The sequence below is a fragment of the Lytechinus pictus genome, chromosome 17 (genome assembly GCF_037042905.1).
Source record: "Lytechinus pictus isolate F3 Inbred chromosome 17, Lp3.0, whole genome shotgun sequence".
In the NCBI taxonomy this organism is placed as follows: Eukaryota; Metazoa; Echinodermata; class Echinoidea; order Temnopleuroida; family Toxopneustidae; genus Lytechinus; species Lytechinus pictus.
Window position 1 is genome coordinate 25,208,566 of NC_087261.1, and position 17,104 is coordinate 25,225,669.

A 17,104-nucleotide genomic window follows, 5' to 3' on the forward strand; every position below is an offset into this window, starting at 1 on the left:
ATTATGTCATAATGACATCACATTTAAGTTCAAGAATGGTACCAGAAGAAAGTTCATGACATGCTTTTTCCTATTCAGTAAAAAAAAAAAATTGGGGCGAAAATACGTTAACGGCCTTTCTGCGGGAAGGTGATGATATGTACATGTAGTCCAATGTATATAATTTTTTGTATGGTTCGGATTTTCCTATAAGGAAAACGGTAAGAACATTTTTTTGGCTAATAATGATCCCCCTTCTTATTTATAAACTTCCATATGAGTTTTATTAGAAAACTTTTACGTGATTTGAAATAAAGATAATATAGATTTTTGAAAAAAAATGTCAGCTTTTGCTTGGAATCGCCCTATCCATGCAGATTGTAAACAAAACATTCATGCCTTAACTACAAACTTACTGGCCAGATACAAAATGAAACATTCTTTTCCATTTATAATTACTTATCGCTGGCTCTTATCTGATAAAATAAGCAACACATATCGCACGTTTACATGGAAGAGAAAATATAACGTGAAATATGGTTCGAAATAAGTCGCTTGGTCGCATGTAGCAACATCTGTGACACATAACACCATGTATAAACATATTCCAACTATTGATCTTCAATTCTAGTATGTTGGAAGTTTGTGATTTTTTTTCTTTTGTTTTCCTGTACACCCTCAGGAATATACCAGTCCATGTATAATCTTTTTAAAAAATTATTTCATGGCAGTTCATATTCAAACTGTACAATACACGAATACATACATGATCATTCTTTACAACAAAAAATATGCTCAAATCGTCACACAAATAAATATATTTCAAATTGGAATCTTTTATTAAGAATACAAATAATTATAAAAGTGAAAAATAAAATACACACTATCGATGACAAGATGAAATGATAAGGAGATATCTTAAACTAGCTTCTATAGAATATCGAGACGGGCTAATCATCCTTAAGCCGATACTAGACACCATTTCGACCAACTTCTATGCTCCTTTCAGTTATCAATTTCGTACAAATTTGCATATCCGTTTTTCTTAATATTTCCTTTTACTTTTTATGTTGTTATATATTTATTTGAATGATTATTGTTGTTGTTGATTATGAACATCGCAAAAATAATATATCTCGTAATAATCACGATAATGAGATTTGTTTACCCCGCTAAAGCAACCATCACTTTTTGTATAAGCATCCAAGCAGCAAACCATTCCATCGCCAATTATATATATATATATATATATATATATATATATATGTGTGTGTGTGTGTGTGTGTATGTATATATATAAATAATACATGCACAATTAAGGAGTGCACATGCTGTAAACGTAATATAAACTCAATATTAATAGCTATGACTTTACATTGGCTACGACTTTATCAGTCTAAATACACGTAGAATGTGATGCCGATATGAAACACGGTAACTCTGACAGAAAATCCTTGTAGCAACTTAATTTTCTCTTCATGAAAAAAATAAAGAATACATCGTGGTACATCATACTTATTGATATTTCCCCGTTGTCATACCATGAATTACATGAGTCTTAATTGAATGCAGTCAAACTCTGGATACGATTTCAATGGAAAAGTTATATTACTTAATCTCTTAAGGATTTTGATTCAAATATGTTCATATTTAATATATTGATATTCAGTCATTGACTGCTCCTTATATTGACAGCAGGTCGGAATTCGATTTGAGTGCAATGATTCAAAACAAGAAATTACAAGAATCATTGAATGATACAAATATGTATACTGTGCGTAAATAACATTTCATTTTCGTGAACAAAGCCTTTTTTCCCCATTTGTACGAAATTCTCTTTCCTTAGCCGTATTATCGAAGATAGTTTATCGCTATGTCAGCTTTTAAGATGAATTCCTTTCCGTTTAGCATTAAATTATCGTACGATGATGATTATATTTTCATTTGTACATAATTTCCAATAAGACAAATCCACATCTCCACATGTTACATTATTTTTATGTCTTGAAGGAACGCATTTATTGAATGGACATGATAGTGTAAAGGGCTTAAAAATAAGATGTGTGGATGATTGTGAACGAAATTGTATATACGGAATGATTTAATAATGACAGTTTTATGACATTTCAAACAAAACTGAACAAAAAGATTTTTTCCCCATTCATTTTATGTTTACTGTTACTTCAAACCGACACCTCTTACATAGTATACAGTTCATTTTCAACCATCTCCATTTCATCATACTGATCACCAGAAAACGAGTCATTAGCTTTAGCGAAGAGATCCTGATCTCCATCCGGCTTTCCTCGGGATTTATCGGGCATCGCGTACAAACTGCCGACATCTTCCGAAGTATCGTCCGAACGGTAATTCCGGTTTCCATTCTCATCTGGCATGGCAGACAGACTGTCCATATCTTCCGAGGTGACGTTTCGTTCGCTGTTCTTACCGGGCGCGGTGTAAACGGCGCTCATTCTGTTGGTCACCTTCGCCGAGGCGATTGGCTGCTTAGTATTTTCAAAAGAAGAATAGGGCGCAATTCCGAGATTAATTCTCTCGTAGCCGTTCTGTGCTCCGTTTCCGTTCTTCTCAGGCATGGTGTAAAGGACGCTTAATCGGCCGTTGCTCTTCTGCGGGATGTCAGTGGTCCCACGTGATGTATATGGCGTCATTTCATCGTCTTGGGTTTCATCCATTGTCCCCTCATATATATTCGACGATTTCCTGGGATTAAGATTTACAAGGAGAACATTCTTGCCTCCTCTAGAAGAATTCGCGCTACTGTGTGCTTGTGCCCCAGGTTGATAGCCTCTGGCGGACGACGCATCTGCCACTGCACCGTTGGGGATACCGAAATCATTTATCTCATCATACACTGGAGGCCTGCAGACTGGAGTCAACGTGGCACTTTGTGAAGAAGCGATACCCTTTATCCTATCTTGTGACCTGTAATTATTTTTTTTATATAATTAGGAAGAAATATGAACAATTTTATACATTTCATAGCGGGTATCCGCTTGAAGTATTTTTGTCGTGAATCTTAGCGCCACATTTATGGCCGCTCAGGATCTCAACTTTTAAAGCGAGGATGGAGATTATCTGATTGCTTAGTTTCCCATTGATGTTGAAGTGTTTAGGAAAGACAAGAACATGACAGAGCAACTTCGAAAGTCATTATCTTTAAATTTAACTGTATTTTTATAACAACATAAACACCGTCACAATTGTAGTCAGCAATCACGTTTTATATCATTGTATTTTCGTGGAATTATCTTTCTATTTCACAGTTTCATTACTACCATTATATCTATAAAAATATACGGTTGCTACAAACCTCCTTGTGAAACAAACGATGGCGACGATGACTATGATGATGATCACAACAGCAGCCACTCCTCCACCAATCCCTGCATACAAGGCTGTGTGAATCAACATTACTAATTATTCCGCTCGATTATACGTTTAAAATTATCGTATAAACTATTCTTAATGCAAAAGTGTCAAGAACCTCTTCAAATGATAAAAAGTTGCATGAATATATGGTAACGGGTTTCTTAATTCCTACTGTTTTCATGCGTTTTGATTGAGGTTGATGGACCTGCGACAATTTTAACTCTTATTCCCATGCAGTGGTCATGGTGGTTGCCTTGGGGGTTTTCATCATGGGAGAAGTCACTGATTTTCTGTTACCAAATTGCCTGTGTTACCGCCCGCGCGTGTTTCATTCGAATTGGCATTTAGTGGGTCTTGATGATGAAATATAACTCAGATAACTTATTACGCAATATACATGTATACCTTTATCCTGGTACTACATTAATATAAAAAATTATTGCATTTCCTCACTATTATTACTGTGACTGTTATCATTTGGTTTAAATATGATTCGTGTTGCTATCTTAAAAGAAAGGAAATATGGAAATATAAGTAGAAAAAGAAAAAAATATTGAAAGAGTAATTGTAAGCGTAAGGTTAGCTGAAAATATATACAACAGTTGTCAGGGGTTCGGTAAATTACCTGTGCTATTTCCTGCCGTAGGAAGATTGGAAGTTCTTTGAGGTTCCGTAGGTGATGATGCTGATGGTGGTGGTAGTGACGATGATGATAATGATGATGATGATGATGATGATGATGATGATGATGGTGGTGATGATGATGATGATGATGATGGTGGTGGTGGTGGTGGTAATGATGAGGATGATGATGATGATGATGGTGATGGTGGTGGTGGTGATGATGGTGTTGAAATTATACCACCGTTTGTTGTAACTTCCTGGTTAGTGGATGGTATAGTGGATGTCGTCGTAAGTGGTGAAGTGGCTGTGTCAAAATGAAAGAACATTTAGATTAATTGACTTTATTACTAAATGTCACATTTATTACTAAATGTCATACATTTTCTATCAATTTTACATAATGCATTGTAATATGGCAATTTGAGCTAACACAGCCGCGACTCATAAATATTTTGTTTTAAGATGTCCTTGAATATTTTTCAATTATTCATTAGTTATTTCTTGCATTCCAAAGAGAATATGTTGTATTGGGCCAGCCGAGAAGATTCGCCGGCAATCCGCTCGAAGATGTCGTTGACGAAGCTGTTCATGATCGTCATGGCCCGGCTATGAATTCCATAAATAAAAAAATATCAAAAAGTCGCCATTTATGCAATGATACATTTCAGCCCTCACCCTTCAACCATATTCTTCTTAAAAAATAAAATAAATGGAAACTTAACTACATTTCCCAGATTGGGTTGATATAATATCAAACCCAGACTGTAGATGTATCTGTATTATTTAACATTATAAATGCAATGATCTTTTTGATTTATTAACTATAATGTTTGGTATTTTCATCAGCTACAGAACAGGTAGTGAAGTTCAAATCTAAGACTCTTGAATTAACTCAGTGAACATAGCTAATTCTTGTACCTTTTCCCCGCTAGAAGCCTCTATTGTCTAGCAGTCTCTATTGTCTACTTTCCATTGTAAATTACAAAAATGCCAGACATTGCAGTGCCTCATTTAATATGCGTGCCTAACAAACCCTAACTGAGACATTCTGGAATATTCTTATTATGCAATAAACTTCCCCAAGAGAAAAATAGTTAAATGAGTGAATATACATGTAGTTTCTCTTACTATTTTTCTTATACATAACACAGGTACGTATCATAATTACAAAAATGTGCTTATAATATCCCCTTTTAGGTTTGAATATCAAAGATTTTCAGCTCGCGCTACGCGCTCTCATTATTTGATCAATGAGATATACATCCGTTTAATGGCACCGTCCGTAAAATGTCTCTATTAGATCAGTATACCTGGCAATTGAGCGCACTTCGCGCGCCAAAGAAGTGATTCAATTTTCTGCTGGTGCCGCCCCCCCCCCCCACCGCATACAGTGACCCCGGTACGCCAGTGTTAATAAATGAGTACTACTCGTATTAACTTGATTAGTAGCTGTTAACTTTTTAATAATATTCGATTTCAAAATCTATTTTGCTAAAATCAAGATTCGTCATATTTAGTACATATACAGTATTGTCATAATAAGAGAGGAAACATACCCAGTACCGTAGTCGGTGTGTTCATTGTCATGGCGGCTGATACTGCAATTGCATTTTTTTTTTTTATTAAAAGGAAAGAGAAAATTAAGATTTTTATCAATTTCACCAAATGACAATCAAATTTACAATACATGTCTAAATATCACAAATATTTTTATGATAATACATTTTTAAAAAATGAAGTAGAGAAGTACAAGAAACGGTAAACCCAGCGTACTGTTTCATCTGTTGAAACGATTTTGTTACTGCCGTATGTGTTTAGATTTCTTCTCATAAACATGTATTGCATTGTGTTTGTATTTATTGATTATTCCGTTCAAATAAACAAACAACATATCATTACAAAGTCAAATATATCAAAAAGTATGTCAATCATAATTATTCATAACATAGAAGAAAAATGAATTCGAACTGTATAAAACTGACGTTGCCAAAATAGATAACAACAGAATAGAACGACAATATCATGTTTTAATTTGTTAATAGACCAGGGTAAACGTTACAAACATGGTGAGTATGAAGTTTATAGTCGATTTTTGCAACATTAGTTTTGATATTACATAAATAAATGTACATGTTGTACTTACTAATGGATTTGTCTATACAAATACGGTGACACGTTTCTGTTCGTATCTTCTTAGACCCCCCTACCCTCCAATTTAAAAATGTACAAATTAGAATTGTATTAAAACGAACAAAATGAGATGTATCTCCTCAAATGAACATGATGAAATATTAAAAGGTAATGATACACCATTGCCTGGAAAATCAAATTCATTTGATTTAGAATTCATACTTCTAAAGACAGCTATGTATCCAATACCACCGCAGCTCTCAGTTAGGTCTCCATGACATGGAACGGAACAGCTTGAATCTTCTCCCACTCCATGTCTCGCATAGTTATCACTGGCTTCTCCACAAGAACAACTCGATCCATTTTCTACTCCAGCGTACGAATAGTAAGGTGTGGTAGACACTCCACAAAACCAGAAGCAATATGAAATACTCATCGACATACTATTAATGACGGAGGTGCTAGATAACACTCTGTCATCCGAAACATCTTTAAAACATCCAAGATATTCCTCACCTATATGGATAAAGTAATGAATTTTCGCATTGAACTTCGAAACGTTAGGAATATAAAAAAATTGTCTTACAATCATAACGATATGAAAGTCAATTATGTTCAATGTTGCCGAAATATGAAATTACATATGCATTACCTCAAAACATTGTAAATTACCTAATTATTATGAATCTCATATTTTTCTTTTTTGAGCTATATTCTTAATACTAGTCAGTTCTAGTGAATTAATTATTTATTACACCTGGCTTACCACCCAGCAGTAACCTAATATGTTCCTAATAGCTACTCTGCCTACATTTCCCAGGGTGCAAAAATAAAACATTAAAGGACAAGTCCATCCCAACAAAGTGTTGATTTAAATAAAAAGAGACAAATCCAACAAGCATAACAGTGAAAATATCATCAAAATCGGATGCAAAACAAGAAAGTTATGACATCTTAAACTTTCGCTTAATTTCACAAAACAGTTTTATGCACATCCTGGTCGGTATGCAAATTAGGAAACGGATGACGTCATCCACTCACTATTTCTTTTGCAATTCAAACAAAAAGTAAAAAAATTGTGAGTGAGGGACATCATCAACTGTCTCATTTGCATGTCACTGACTTGTACATATAATTGCTTTTGTGAAAAATAAGCGAAACTTTAAAATTCTTATTTTACACCCGATATTGATGAAATTTTCAGCGTTATGCTAGTTTGATTTTTCTCCATTTATTCAAATCAAAATTTTTCTAGATTGGACTTTACCTTTAACAGCGCTTCATAGCTTATTGGATAGTACAGTTATACTCCATTTTTTATTCCATTTTTTTAATAAATTGGCATGCTTTAATAGATCAACAATTAGTGTGTACGCAAAGATATATATTTTGTATTATTGCATACTTGAATAAATCCGTTAAAACATGTATAGGTATTTTGTTTAAGTATTTTTATTGTATTAATTGAACATCATTGACATTGTATAGCAAAAAATTGTTCGTATATATTTATTCTCTAGAAAAATGCGAATTATAACAAGACAGAGAAAAAAAGTTCAGACCAATTGGAGAAATTCCCGACACGGGCACTTGCTTTCTGGGTTTATTTTGCGTTCTTCCATCAACATAAATGATATATTACATTCATTGTTTTTATTGATTTATAAATCTTATGTGAAATTTTAAGAAAAAAATTTCTAATTGAACTGAATTAAGAGAATCAAGCCACAGTACGCCCACAAATGCCAAATGAAGAGTAAAGGACAGGAAATTCACTTTCGTTAAAGTAATACCGACGGGACATCAGTGCCGAAATTCAGTTTTTAAAGCAAGAAGGGTATGGTTTAACATTTTTTTATTTTCATACCCCTTTGTCCCTTACTTTTTGTTTTATTCTCCTTGAACGAGTCTGTAGGCTTTAATTTGTATATTAAAATATATGAAACAATTTGTAGATGTTGGAAATGGAAATAAACTAAATTAAATGAAATGAAAAATGAAATGGCATAACCAATTTCATTGCTACAGAACATTATTGGCCATTAAGCCTGTGGTATCAACAATCGTTGTTAAAAATGACTATTCAATATCGCATGTGTTAAAATCTTTCACTTCTTGTGACGGAAGTTGTATTTGCCTATCAAATTGATGAGGTTGAGTTATAACTTAATCATGAGTCCCCTAGTAGACTGTCCATATCCAATTCACATAATTGATTCGGATTCAGTATAGTAATGTTGTTTCTTTAATCACCATGGCAAGATGCTGATCCTGCTGAAGAACACTCGGATGTAGGTGGTAATATAGGACATTCTGATAGGCTTCCTTCACCTAGAAATACAACGTAAATATGATAAAGAACAATCTGTTGATTTACGTCAACATACTTTTTTCTTAAAAATATATTCAATATTTATAAATGTGACATAATAAAAGATATGATGAGTCCTTGAAAAGGCTTTACTTTCTTTGGGAGTAGATGTATAATGGAAAAAAGTGGAAAATATTAAGCCACATATTCATTTTTTTTTTATTTAACAAGCTAGGTTCAAAGCGCTGGACTGTATATAAACAAAAATAATGATGGATATCGGCGAACACTACACGTAATAGAGAGTTTTCGCAATCACGACGCGGCCGCTCTCTACAACGCACCAATTCCTTTGAAAATGCAAGTCAATTCACAATGGATGGCTAAGAGGCTTTTATCGAAAGTTGATGGATCATCCGAATCTTTGGACCTGACAAACAATTGCAAGTATGTCGTTTTCCAGAGTCACGAGAGGACGCACAGTCGGCCGTGGCGAAACCAAAGTGCGCCAAAAGTCATTTTGGTCAATTTAAAAATTTCAATTTTGTTTCATGCCCAGTTGAATAACAACACATTGAAAAAAGTAATTTCACTAATTTTTTTCATGTATAGATCTGAAATTGGTACCACACAATCCTGATATATTTCCATTTCGTGTGGATGGGTTAAAAGTGGATAAAATACACCCTTCACGTGGTATATAGCATGATTATTCCACGAAATATTAAAGCTGATTATTCATGTTTTTAACATTCATATTAGAAACGTTTAGATTTCCGCGGATTTCCGTCTAAATTTTATCACGTACATTTTATCTGTTGTCTAAGCTTAAAGTTGATGCTAGATTTAGCTGCACCCTCCTGCAACCGTTTATGTTAGATATTACTTGACACATTACCCCGAAAAATTGTCATTTTTATACCGCGCAGTCATCCCAGCGAACCGTATGGGGAGTACATTGCCATTCAGTTTTGCATGGCGAGGTCCATTCTTCTTCAGTTCTACGAACATGACATGAAGTTCCGGACATAATGCAAACAAAATGAAGGTTGATAACGCAATGTAAGGGCTACCCACCCGTCTTCCAGAGATAAAATTTACCTGTAGAATCAGTTAAGACAAAAATCCTCATCATACTACATTCTTGGTATCACGTTGGCTTGAAATTATATTCAGTCGATTCTACGCCCACAATTACCCGTGATCAAAATGTTATAGTAAAAATATTACACGGAATATAATTTTGGAGCACTTTCAACTCACTCTGGCCCTCTGTGCGACACTGCTGCGTGTTGCTGTCCGGTCCACCAATTTCAACATGCAATTTTCAAATTGCAAGTTATGTCTCCGTAATAAATTTCTTCCAATGGGAAGTTGTTAGAACATCGACGTACAAGAATTTATTTTTCTTCTTTAGGAGAAAATCAATACTGCAAAATTAGATGACGGTCCTAGACAGTTCGAAACAGATTTAGCAGATGACTTGTTACACACTCTGAAACGGATTTCGACTTCATGCGCTCTGTATAATTCACCGCGATATACCCATAAGTCTATTCACATCCTATTCAGATCGTTTTTCCGCCATGACCAGCGGAGAAGCGCCTCGATAACACTACGATATTAATCAGACCATCGGAACCGAATCCAAACTGATCACTGCCATTGGTTATTTAGTTGGTCTGTAGTCGATTTTGGCAAGTATGACTGCGGTATTAATAAACATGATATTTTCTGGAGATAAGTTGAGCCACAAAAACTATGTACAAAATGTATGCGGGAAGAACCAGCATGTTATTTTTTTAAAGTCTTTTCACTTGCTAATTCTCTATAAATACTAACATCCTCTAAAAGAAAAATAACTGCCATGTGAATTTGCTCCTTTCTGCCTGCATATTGATCGGGTTTGTTAAGGTTTTTTTTATATACACTACATTACCAATAGAATTACCATGGCTCAACTTGCCCCATGTTTGCTAGCTCAACTACCCCAGTCCGAACACATTTCTTATGGATCCATCATGTAAAAGACTATGACAAGAATGAAGATCCATACCTGGACTAACAATGTTCTTATGTCTTTACTATATTCAAAGACTTGTGTGGGTAAAAAGCACTTAAAGGGGAATCCAACCCAAATAAAAACTTGTTTTTATGAGGAAAAGAAAAATCAGACAAGTTGATTGGTGAAAGTTTGAACAATATTGGACAAACAACAAGAAAGTTATGAATGTTTAAAAGTTGTAAATATTGGTAATCACTATACCAATGGAGATTTCAAATTGGCCGCATATGGGATGTCATAGTGATGTAAGGCAAGGACTACTCTTCCATGTACTCCAAAACATATTATGGCAAAAATGTCATTTTTCCCAAAAGTTTTATTTCAAATTATATTTTTCTTTCATGGGGACATAAAACAATATACTACCTGGGTTATATTTAGATTACTGCCCCAGGGGAATGGGTACTTAGGAGAAAACCACAAATCCCTGATAATAAAGTACATGGCCTATGGGAAAGTTGTCCTTGCCCCTTGTCATAATTTACTGACCCAGTTGCCAATTTGAAATCTACATAGTATTAGTGATCTCAATTTTGAAGCAGCTATAACTTTCTTATTACTTGTCCGATTTCTTTCAAACTTTCACCATTTTGTTTAATTTATTTTTCTCCTCCCCAACACAACATTTTACGACCAAGGCTGGATTCCCCTTTAATTTCACACCCTTTTTTTTTTACTTTTTTGGGCTGAAATGTGTCTTTTTTCCCTCTAAAAATTATAAAGTACTTTTTGTTTCAAATTTGAAAACAATGTGGTGGGGTTAGGGGTTTGCCATGGGTCATCAATACATCACACCACCGCAATGTCTGACTCATTCATTATTGGCCTGGGGCTGGTGGCTCAACTTGCCTCTATGCTCAACTTACCCCGCCTTCCCCTACTCTTTTACAGGTATTTTTTCAGGTTGCCCTTGAAGGTGGTCACTGAAGTCTGGGTTTTCAAACTCTGAGGGAGAGAATTTCACAGACTAGGCCCTGCATGAGCAAAGGCCTGTTCCCAGCATGGTTTCTTAGCGACTGGAATTTGTAAGAGATTAGATGATGAGGATCGTAAATTTCTTGAGGGTTGGTAATTATGCATCAAAGACATATTGTAACTGGGGGAGGTTCCATTGACTATATGAAAAATCAAAAGAAGGTTTTTACTTCCATCGCAACCTAGCCCCATGGCAGGTGTTGAATTCTGTCCATAAGGTGTGGCCCTCATTGATATGCTTGCTCCTGTGAATCCTAACTGTCTGCAAATGACGATGACATCATTGATGTCAAGATTTATTCCACATGTCGTCTCCCAATTGCCGCCATCTTGCTTGACCTCTACTGTACCTTTATTAGATACTGGGCCACCAACCAGTTGTACATCTATCAAGAAAGGGCAACGTGGTAAAATGAATATGAATCTAGGAGAGAACTAAATTTGAAATGAAACAACTTCTTCCAAGTTCCAACTGTCACCCATCCCCTACAGACAATATAGTTGTATTAGATTTTCATAAACACAGAAAATATCTGATCACTATAGCGAGTTTTACCTTAATAGAGATTCCGATAAAATTACATTGAGATTAATTAAGTTATAATGTGTCTTTATTTGTATTATTTTTAAATTTATTATTTAATCACTTCAATGTACCAACTCATCAAGCGCATTAGGGCGATCTAAACCTTTTACATACATGGTGCCGTGTAATTAATTCTGTATAAATAATAACATGATACTTCACACTCAGGATTCGTTTACCTGTTATGACGCATCGGACCATGTGGTTACTGTACTGCATTAGAAGAACCGTTAGGAATACGAGGGTGATCCGATACAAATCCATTTCTAAATCATATACAATCAGCGGCAAATCTGCAGATCAATTGAAATTTGGGGTGAATATCAGAATTACAACTTAAATAGTGGTTTCGGGACGTTCTGAGCAGAAGAAAAATATTTTAGAGACGAACCATTGTGTGTTATCAGTGATAAAACTACATTCTGTCTTGTTTGAAACTAGTGACCGATACCAACAAGCACGGGCGACGAATTCGTGATGCTTTTGGTTCCTTGATAGGCGTACAAGACGAAACCTAATAGGAAGATGTACAAAACTCGAAATTCTATGGGAGACACGTCGAAACCAAAACCACCTTCTGCTAACAGTGGATTTTGGATGAAAAAGTTTTATCAAAATACGAGATGTGAAGTAAAGCGGACAAACCATGAACAAGTTCTGAATTTGTGAACTTTGGTAACAATGAAGGTTTTATCATCTTTGGAAATTGCATGCATGACCAAATGCTATATTGTAACGTAGGGCAAGAACTCATTGATTTGTTCTAATACATAACATGACTAATGTATCCTATTTATCAAAAGCTATTGGAGCATAATAATTTATTTTAACACCATCTATCCCTTTTCAATTGCTTATTGCTTGCTGTCCGAAGTGCATGACGAATGGACAATAGTGCCTATCGCATAATAATTTACTCAACGTTCTTATCATTATTATTATGAATATTATTGTTATTATTGAATTCATTATACTATTATTTTCATTTATTATTATCATTTAATATTATTATTATTATTATAATTATTATTATTATAATTATTATTATTATAATTATTTTTATTTGATATTTACATAGTCATAGTCTCATTCCCTTGAATCTTGTACCATTGTTCTCTTCACATTATTTTCTCCCGTTTTCCGTCGCACACAACTCGATTTACTACCTAGGCTAAATTCCGCTTTATTATAGAGCCCCCCCCCCCCCACGCACACAGAAAAAAATGGGGAAGTTAATTTACAAGAAAAAATGATAAATCTGAAAGTTGCATGGGCGATTGTTTTTTCAGTCAAAGACAAACAATTAGAAAGTCAAATACATTTATAAAATGGTACAGAAAGGATCATCAGGACAAAAAAAACAAATCCATGGCAGTTAAATTCCCAATAAAAGGGATGATTGTCTCTATCGCTTGTCACTTAAATAAAAGTTTGCAATTTGAGAAATCAGTATTCCTACTTATTTGATACTGTTTTAAACAGTCACAATTTTTTTATTCATTGTCAGATTCTGAGAAACTTCTACCACTTTGTATTACGCCCCCCCCCCTTAATATACATCCTTAACATTATCATTCTCATCATAAGAATTTATTCTATCTGCAGTTCGAGCATATCTAATAATCGAAAAGAAATATATTTTCCCTCCTTATACAGTATATGCATGTAAATGTATACATTCATAATTTTGATAGTGACAATGATACATGTAATTTGAATGTTTTTGTAACGAATTTATACCCTAAAATGACATTCGAAATAATGAAAAAATATTTACCATTATTCCTAATTAATTCTCCATGTCTTTCTTGTCTCTTGCAATCAATCCAATAATCATCTGCTAACAAGTTAAAACAGCTGTCGTGTATGATAATACTATACTTGCGCTACTACTGTTGCTTTTCGCAATACTGTTCAGCAATGTATCTATGAATCCTGCAAATTAATCGTTGGATCGTTGACATACAACAGGTGCACGAGTGTCAGAAAACCCACATCCAAGAATCCACCTTTCGCCTTGTAAACGATATGGGATAAGACTTGGTTTCACAAAATTACCATCTTAACGAATATGCGGCAGTCCAATTACGCATTTCAAATTGTTTTTAACAAATATTCCATAGTATTACAGAAAGCACAGTTTGAGTAACATGGCCTAGAACATTGTTCATTTTGGCATTCCTTTTTTTGTGTCATAAAGGAGCAGCCTTTTGTTTGATTCATATAAGCCACCCAAAATTATTGAACCAATAACGGAACAATAGTTTACCCGATTCATTTTCAAAATCAAGTTCCTCTTTTGGGAACACATATTCAACATAATATTTATAGCATATTTGTAAAACGTTTGACAATCATGAATTGACATTTGTTCGTATAATAACTTGTTTCCCCAAAAGATAAAAGTGCATAAAATTGTACTTCGTCATTCGTATATCTGGAGCCTCTTATTTGTTATCATCATTTTGTTATGATTACAGTAAGTAGCAGTCGTAGTAACAGAAGTAGTAGTAGTAGTAGTAGTAGTAGAAGTAATAGTAGTAGTATTAGTAGTAGTAGTAGTAGAAATAATAGTAGTACCAGTAGTAGTATTAATAGGATTATTATTAGAAGTAGTAGTAGTAGTAGAAGTAGAAAAAGAAGTTGTAGTAATAGCAGTAGCAGTAGTAGTACTAGTAGTATTAGTAGTGGTAGTAGTAGTAGTAGTACTAGTAGTAGTAGTAGTAGTAGTAGTAGTAGTAGTAGTAGTAGTAGTAGTAGTAGTAGTAGTAATAGTAGTATTACAGTAGTAGCAGAAGTAGTAATATTAGTAGTAGTAGTAGTAGTAGTAGTAGTAGTAGTAGTAGTAGTAGTAGTAGTGGTAGTAGTAGTAGTAGTAGTAGTAGAAATAGTAGTAGTACCAGTAGAAGTATTAATATGATTAGTAGTTCTAGTAGTAGTAGTAGTAGAGTAGTAGTAGTAGTAGTAGGTGTGTTGCTAAACTTCGAGTCACGAGTTTCGAGTCTCGAGTTTCCCAAATTTCATTGGAATTGGTCATTAAAGACCCTTGCTTTCAATTGCTTTTAAGCCGCTATTATCCACATATGAAGAGCTCACTTGCAAAAGGGGTTAGGTCCATTTTTTATCAAATTTGATTTTTGGTCTCAATGTATAGATTTTTAGTAGCTCTATAAGATGATACCAAAGAAAAGTTGAAATTCCTATTTAAAAGTGATCAAAAATGGCAAAGAAAACTCACTTTTTTTTCAAAATGGGTTAGGTCCATTTCAGTTTAGTTGCAAAAGGGATTAGGTCCACACCGAATTTTTTTTGGAAAAAAATATTTTAAAAAATATGAATAAAGGTAGATTTCTTTTATACCCAATTTTATGTTGTCATGGTAGGGAATCTTGAAAATTTAGTTTCGCATAAGAATGTGCAATATAGGAGAATTAAAAAAAATGATTTTCTTGGAGTGGACCTAACCCCTTTTGCAAACAAACTCTTCTGAAGAGCTCATTTGTCAAAAGGGGTTAGGTCCATTGTTCATAAATTTTATTGTTTTCTGTCTTAAAACCTCTAAATGTTTAGTCGCTATGATGAAAACAAAGAAAATTTGAAATTTACATGAAAACGTGAAAAAAGTGGCAAAGAAAAATCACTTTTTTAATCAAAATAGATTGGATTCATTTCAGTTTACTTGCAAAAGGGCTTAGGTCCACAATGATCATTTTTTTAAGAACTTATAGAAAAAAATTGAAGACAGGTAGATTTCATTTATACCCAATTTTATGTTCACATGATAGGGTAGTACATCATGACAATTTAGTTTCTCATAAGAATATTGCAGTAAGTGAGAATAAAAAACATGTTTTTTTCTCAGAATGGTCCAAAGTAGACCTAAGCCCTTTTGCAACTAAACTCTTCATATTAGCGAAATTATGCACGTAAAACACTTTTACTCTGGTGCCGCTAAAATCTTCTAAGGACATAAAAGGAAATGAAGTTGACATGTTGCAAGCTTGTAATTCCATTTGGGCAAAATATGCTTTATCTTTTCTCAGATAATCGAAGCGAGCTACATGTATGCAGTAGAAGATGATTTAACTTCTCGATTGGACGATTATAAAAAGATATGCAGTTAAAGGCTGGAGAGTACGAGTATGTAGCCTCCCGCGATTAATATAGAAATTATTGCTAAAAACACTATGAATAAATTTAATTTAAAAAGGGCTCTATAATGACATAAACAAAAATAGTAGGAAAAATAATTTTGATGGCTTTGTAAAAACAATTTCAAGGTCTATCTACTACTACTCTCAACAAAGTTTAAGAAATCGAGTGAGAAAGACGAGACTCGAATTTTGTAAAAATTGTAAATAGATACAATTATAATATTTTGTTAATAGTAGTAGATAGGCCCTGACATTCTATTTACAAATCAATCAAATTTATTGCTCCTAGTATTAGTATTAAAGAACAGCGCTTTTAACTCGAATTTTGAAAAATTCGAGTCTCGCCTTTCTCATCCGAATTATAATATTTTGTTAATAGTAGTAGATAGGCCTTGACATTCTATCTACAGATCAATCAAATTTATTGCTCCTACTAGTAGTATTAAAGGACAGCGCTTTTAACCCGAATTTTTGAAAAAATCGAGTCTCGCCTTTCTCGTCCGAATTATAATATTTTGTTAATAGTAGTAGATAGGTCTTGACATTCTATTTACAAATCAATCAAATTTATTGCTCCTACTATTAGTATTAAAGGACAGCGCTTTTAACTCGAATTTTGTAAAAATTCGAGTCTCGTCTTTCTCATCCGATTTCTGATACTTTGTTTATAGTAGAAGATAGACCTTGACATCCCTTTTACAAAGCAATCAAAATTATTTATTCTACTATTGGCGGAAACGTGTATTTAACGATTTTTGTTTATGTCATTACAGAGCTTTGTTTTTTCCTTATTCCTTTGATTCATAATGTTTTAGCCACAATTTCTTCATTAATCGCGGGAGGCAAACACTTCTCATGGCTATTCTCCAGCCTTTAACTGCGTAACC

General features: G+C 34.0%; 1 protein-coding gene across 1 annotated transcript; it reads right to left on the reverse strand.

The window, feature by feature from the left end:
* Window positions 1–2,177: 2,177 nt before the first annotated feature.
* Window positions 2,178–14,244, reverse strand: LOC129280035 (uncharacterized protein DDB_G0271670-like). Its single transcript, XM_064112610.1, has 9 exons — window positions 13,841–14,244; window positions 12,243–12,356; window positions 11,648–11,863; window positions 8,380–8,457; window positions 6,349–6,642; window positions 5,553–5,594; window positions 3,998–4,300; window positions 3,314–3,398; window positions 2,178–2,925 (listed from the first exon to the last, which is right to left on the reverse strand). The coding sequence occupies exons 2-9, from the start codon at window positions 12,325–12,327 to the stop codon at window positions 2,178–2,180; spliced, it is 1,851 nt and encodes a 616-aa protein (XP_063968680.1). The 5' UTR covers window positions 12,328–12,356; window positions 13,841–14,244.
* Between the last annotated feature and the right edge of the window lie 2,860 nt (window positions 14,245–17,104).

Excerpts from the sequence above, each read along its gene's own strand:
- LOC129280035 (XM_064112610.1), bottom strand. The coding sequence starts at position 12,327 with ATGGATTTGTATCGGATCACCCTCGTATTCCTAACGGTTCTTCTAATG. Across the intron at positions 4,301-5,552 it reads CACACCGACTACGGTACTGG|CCACTTCACCACTTACGACG; the intron begins GTATGTTTCCTC and ends ATTTTGACACAG. Across the intron at positions 3,399-3,997 it reads TACGGCAGGAAATAGCACAG|CCTTGTATGCAGGGATTGGT; the intron begins GTAATTTACCGA and ends TGATTCACACAG.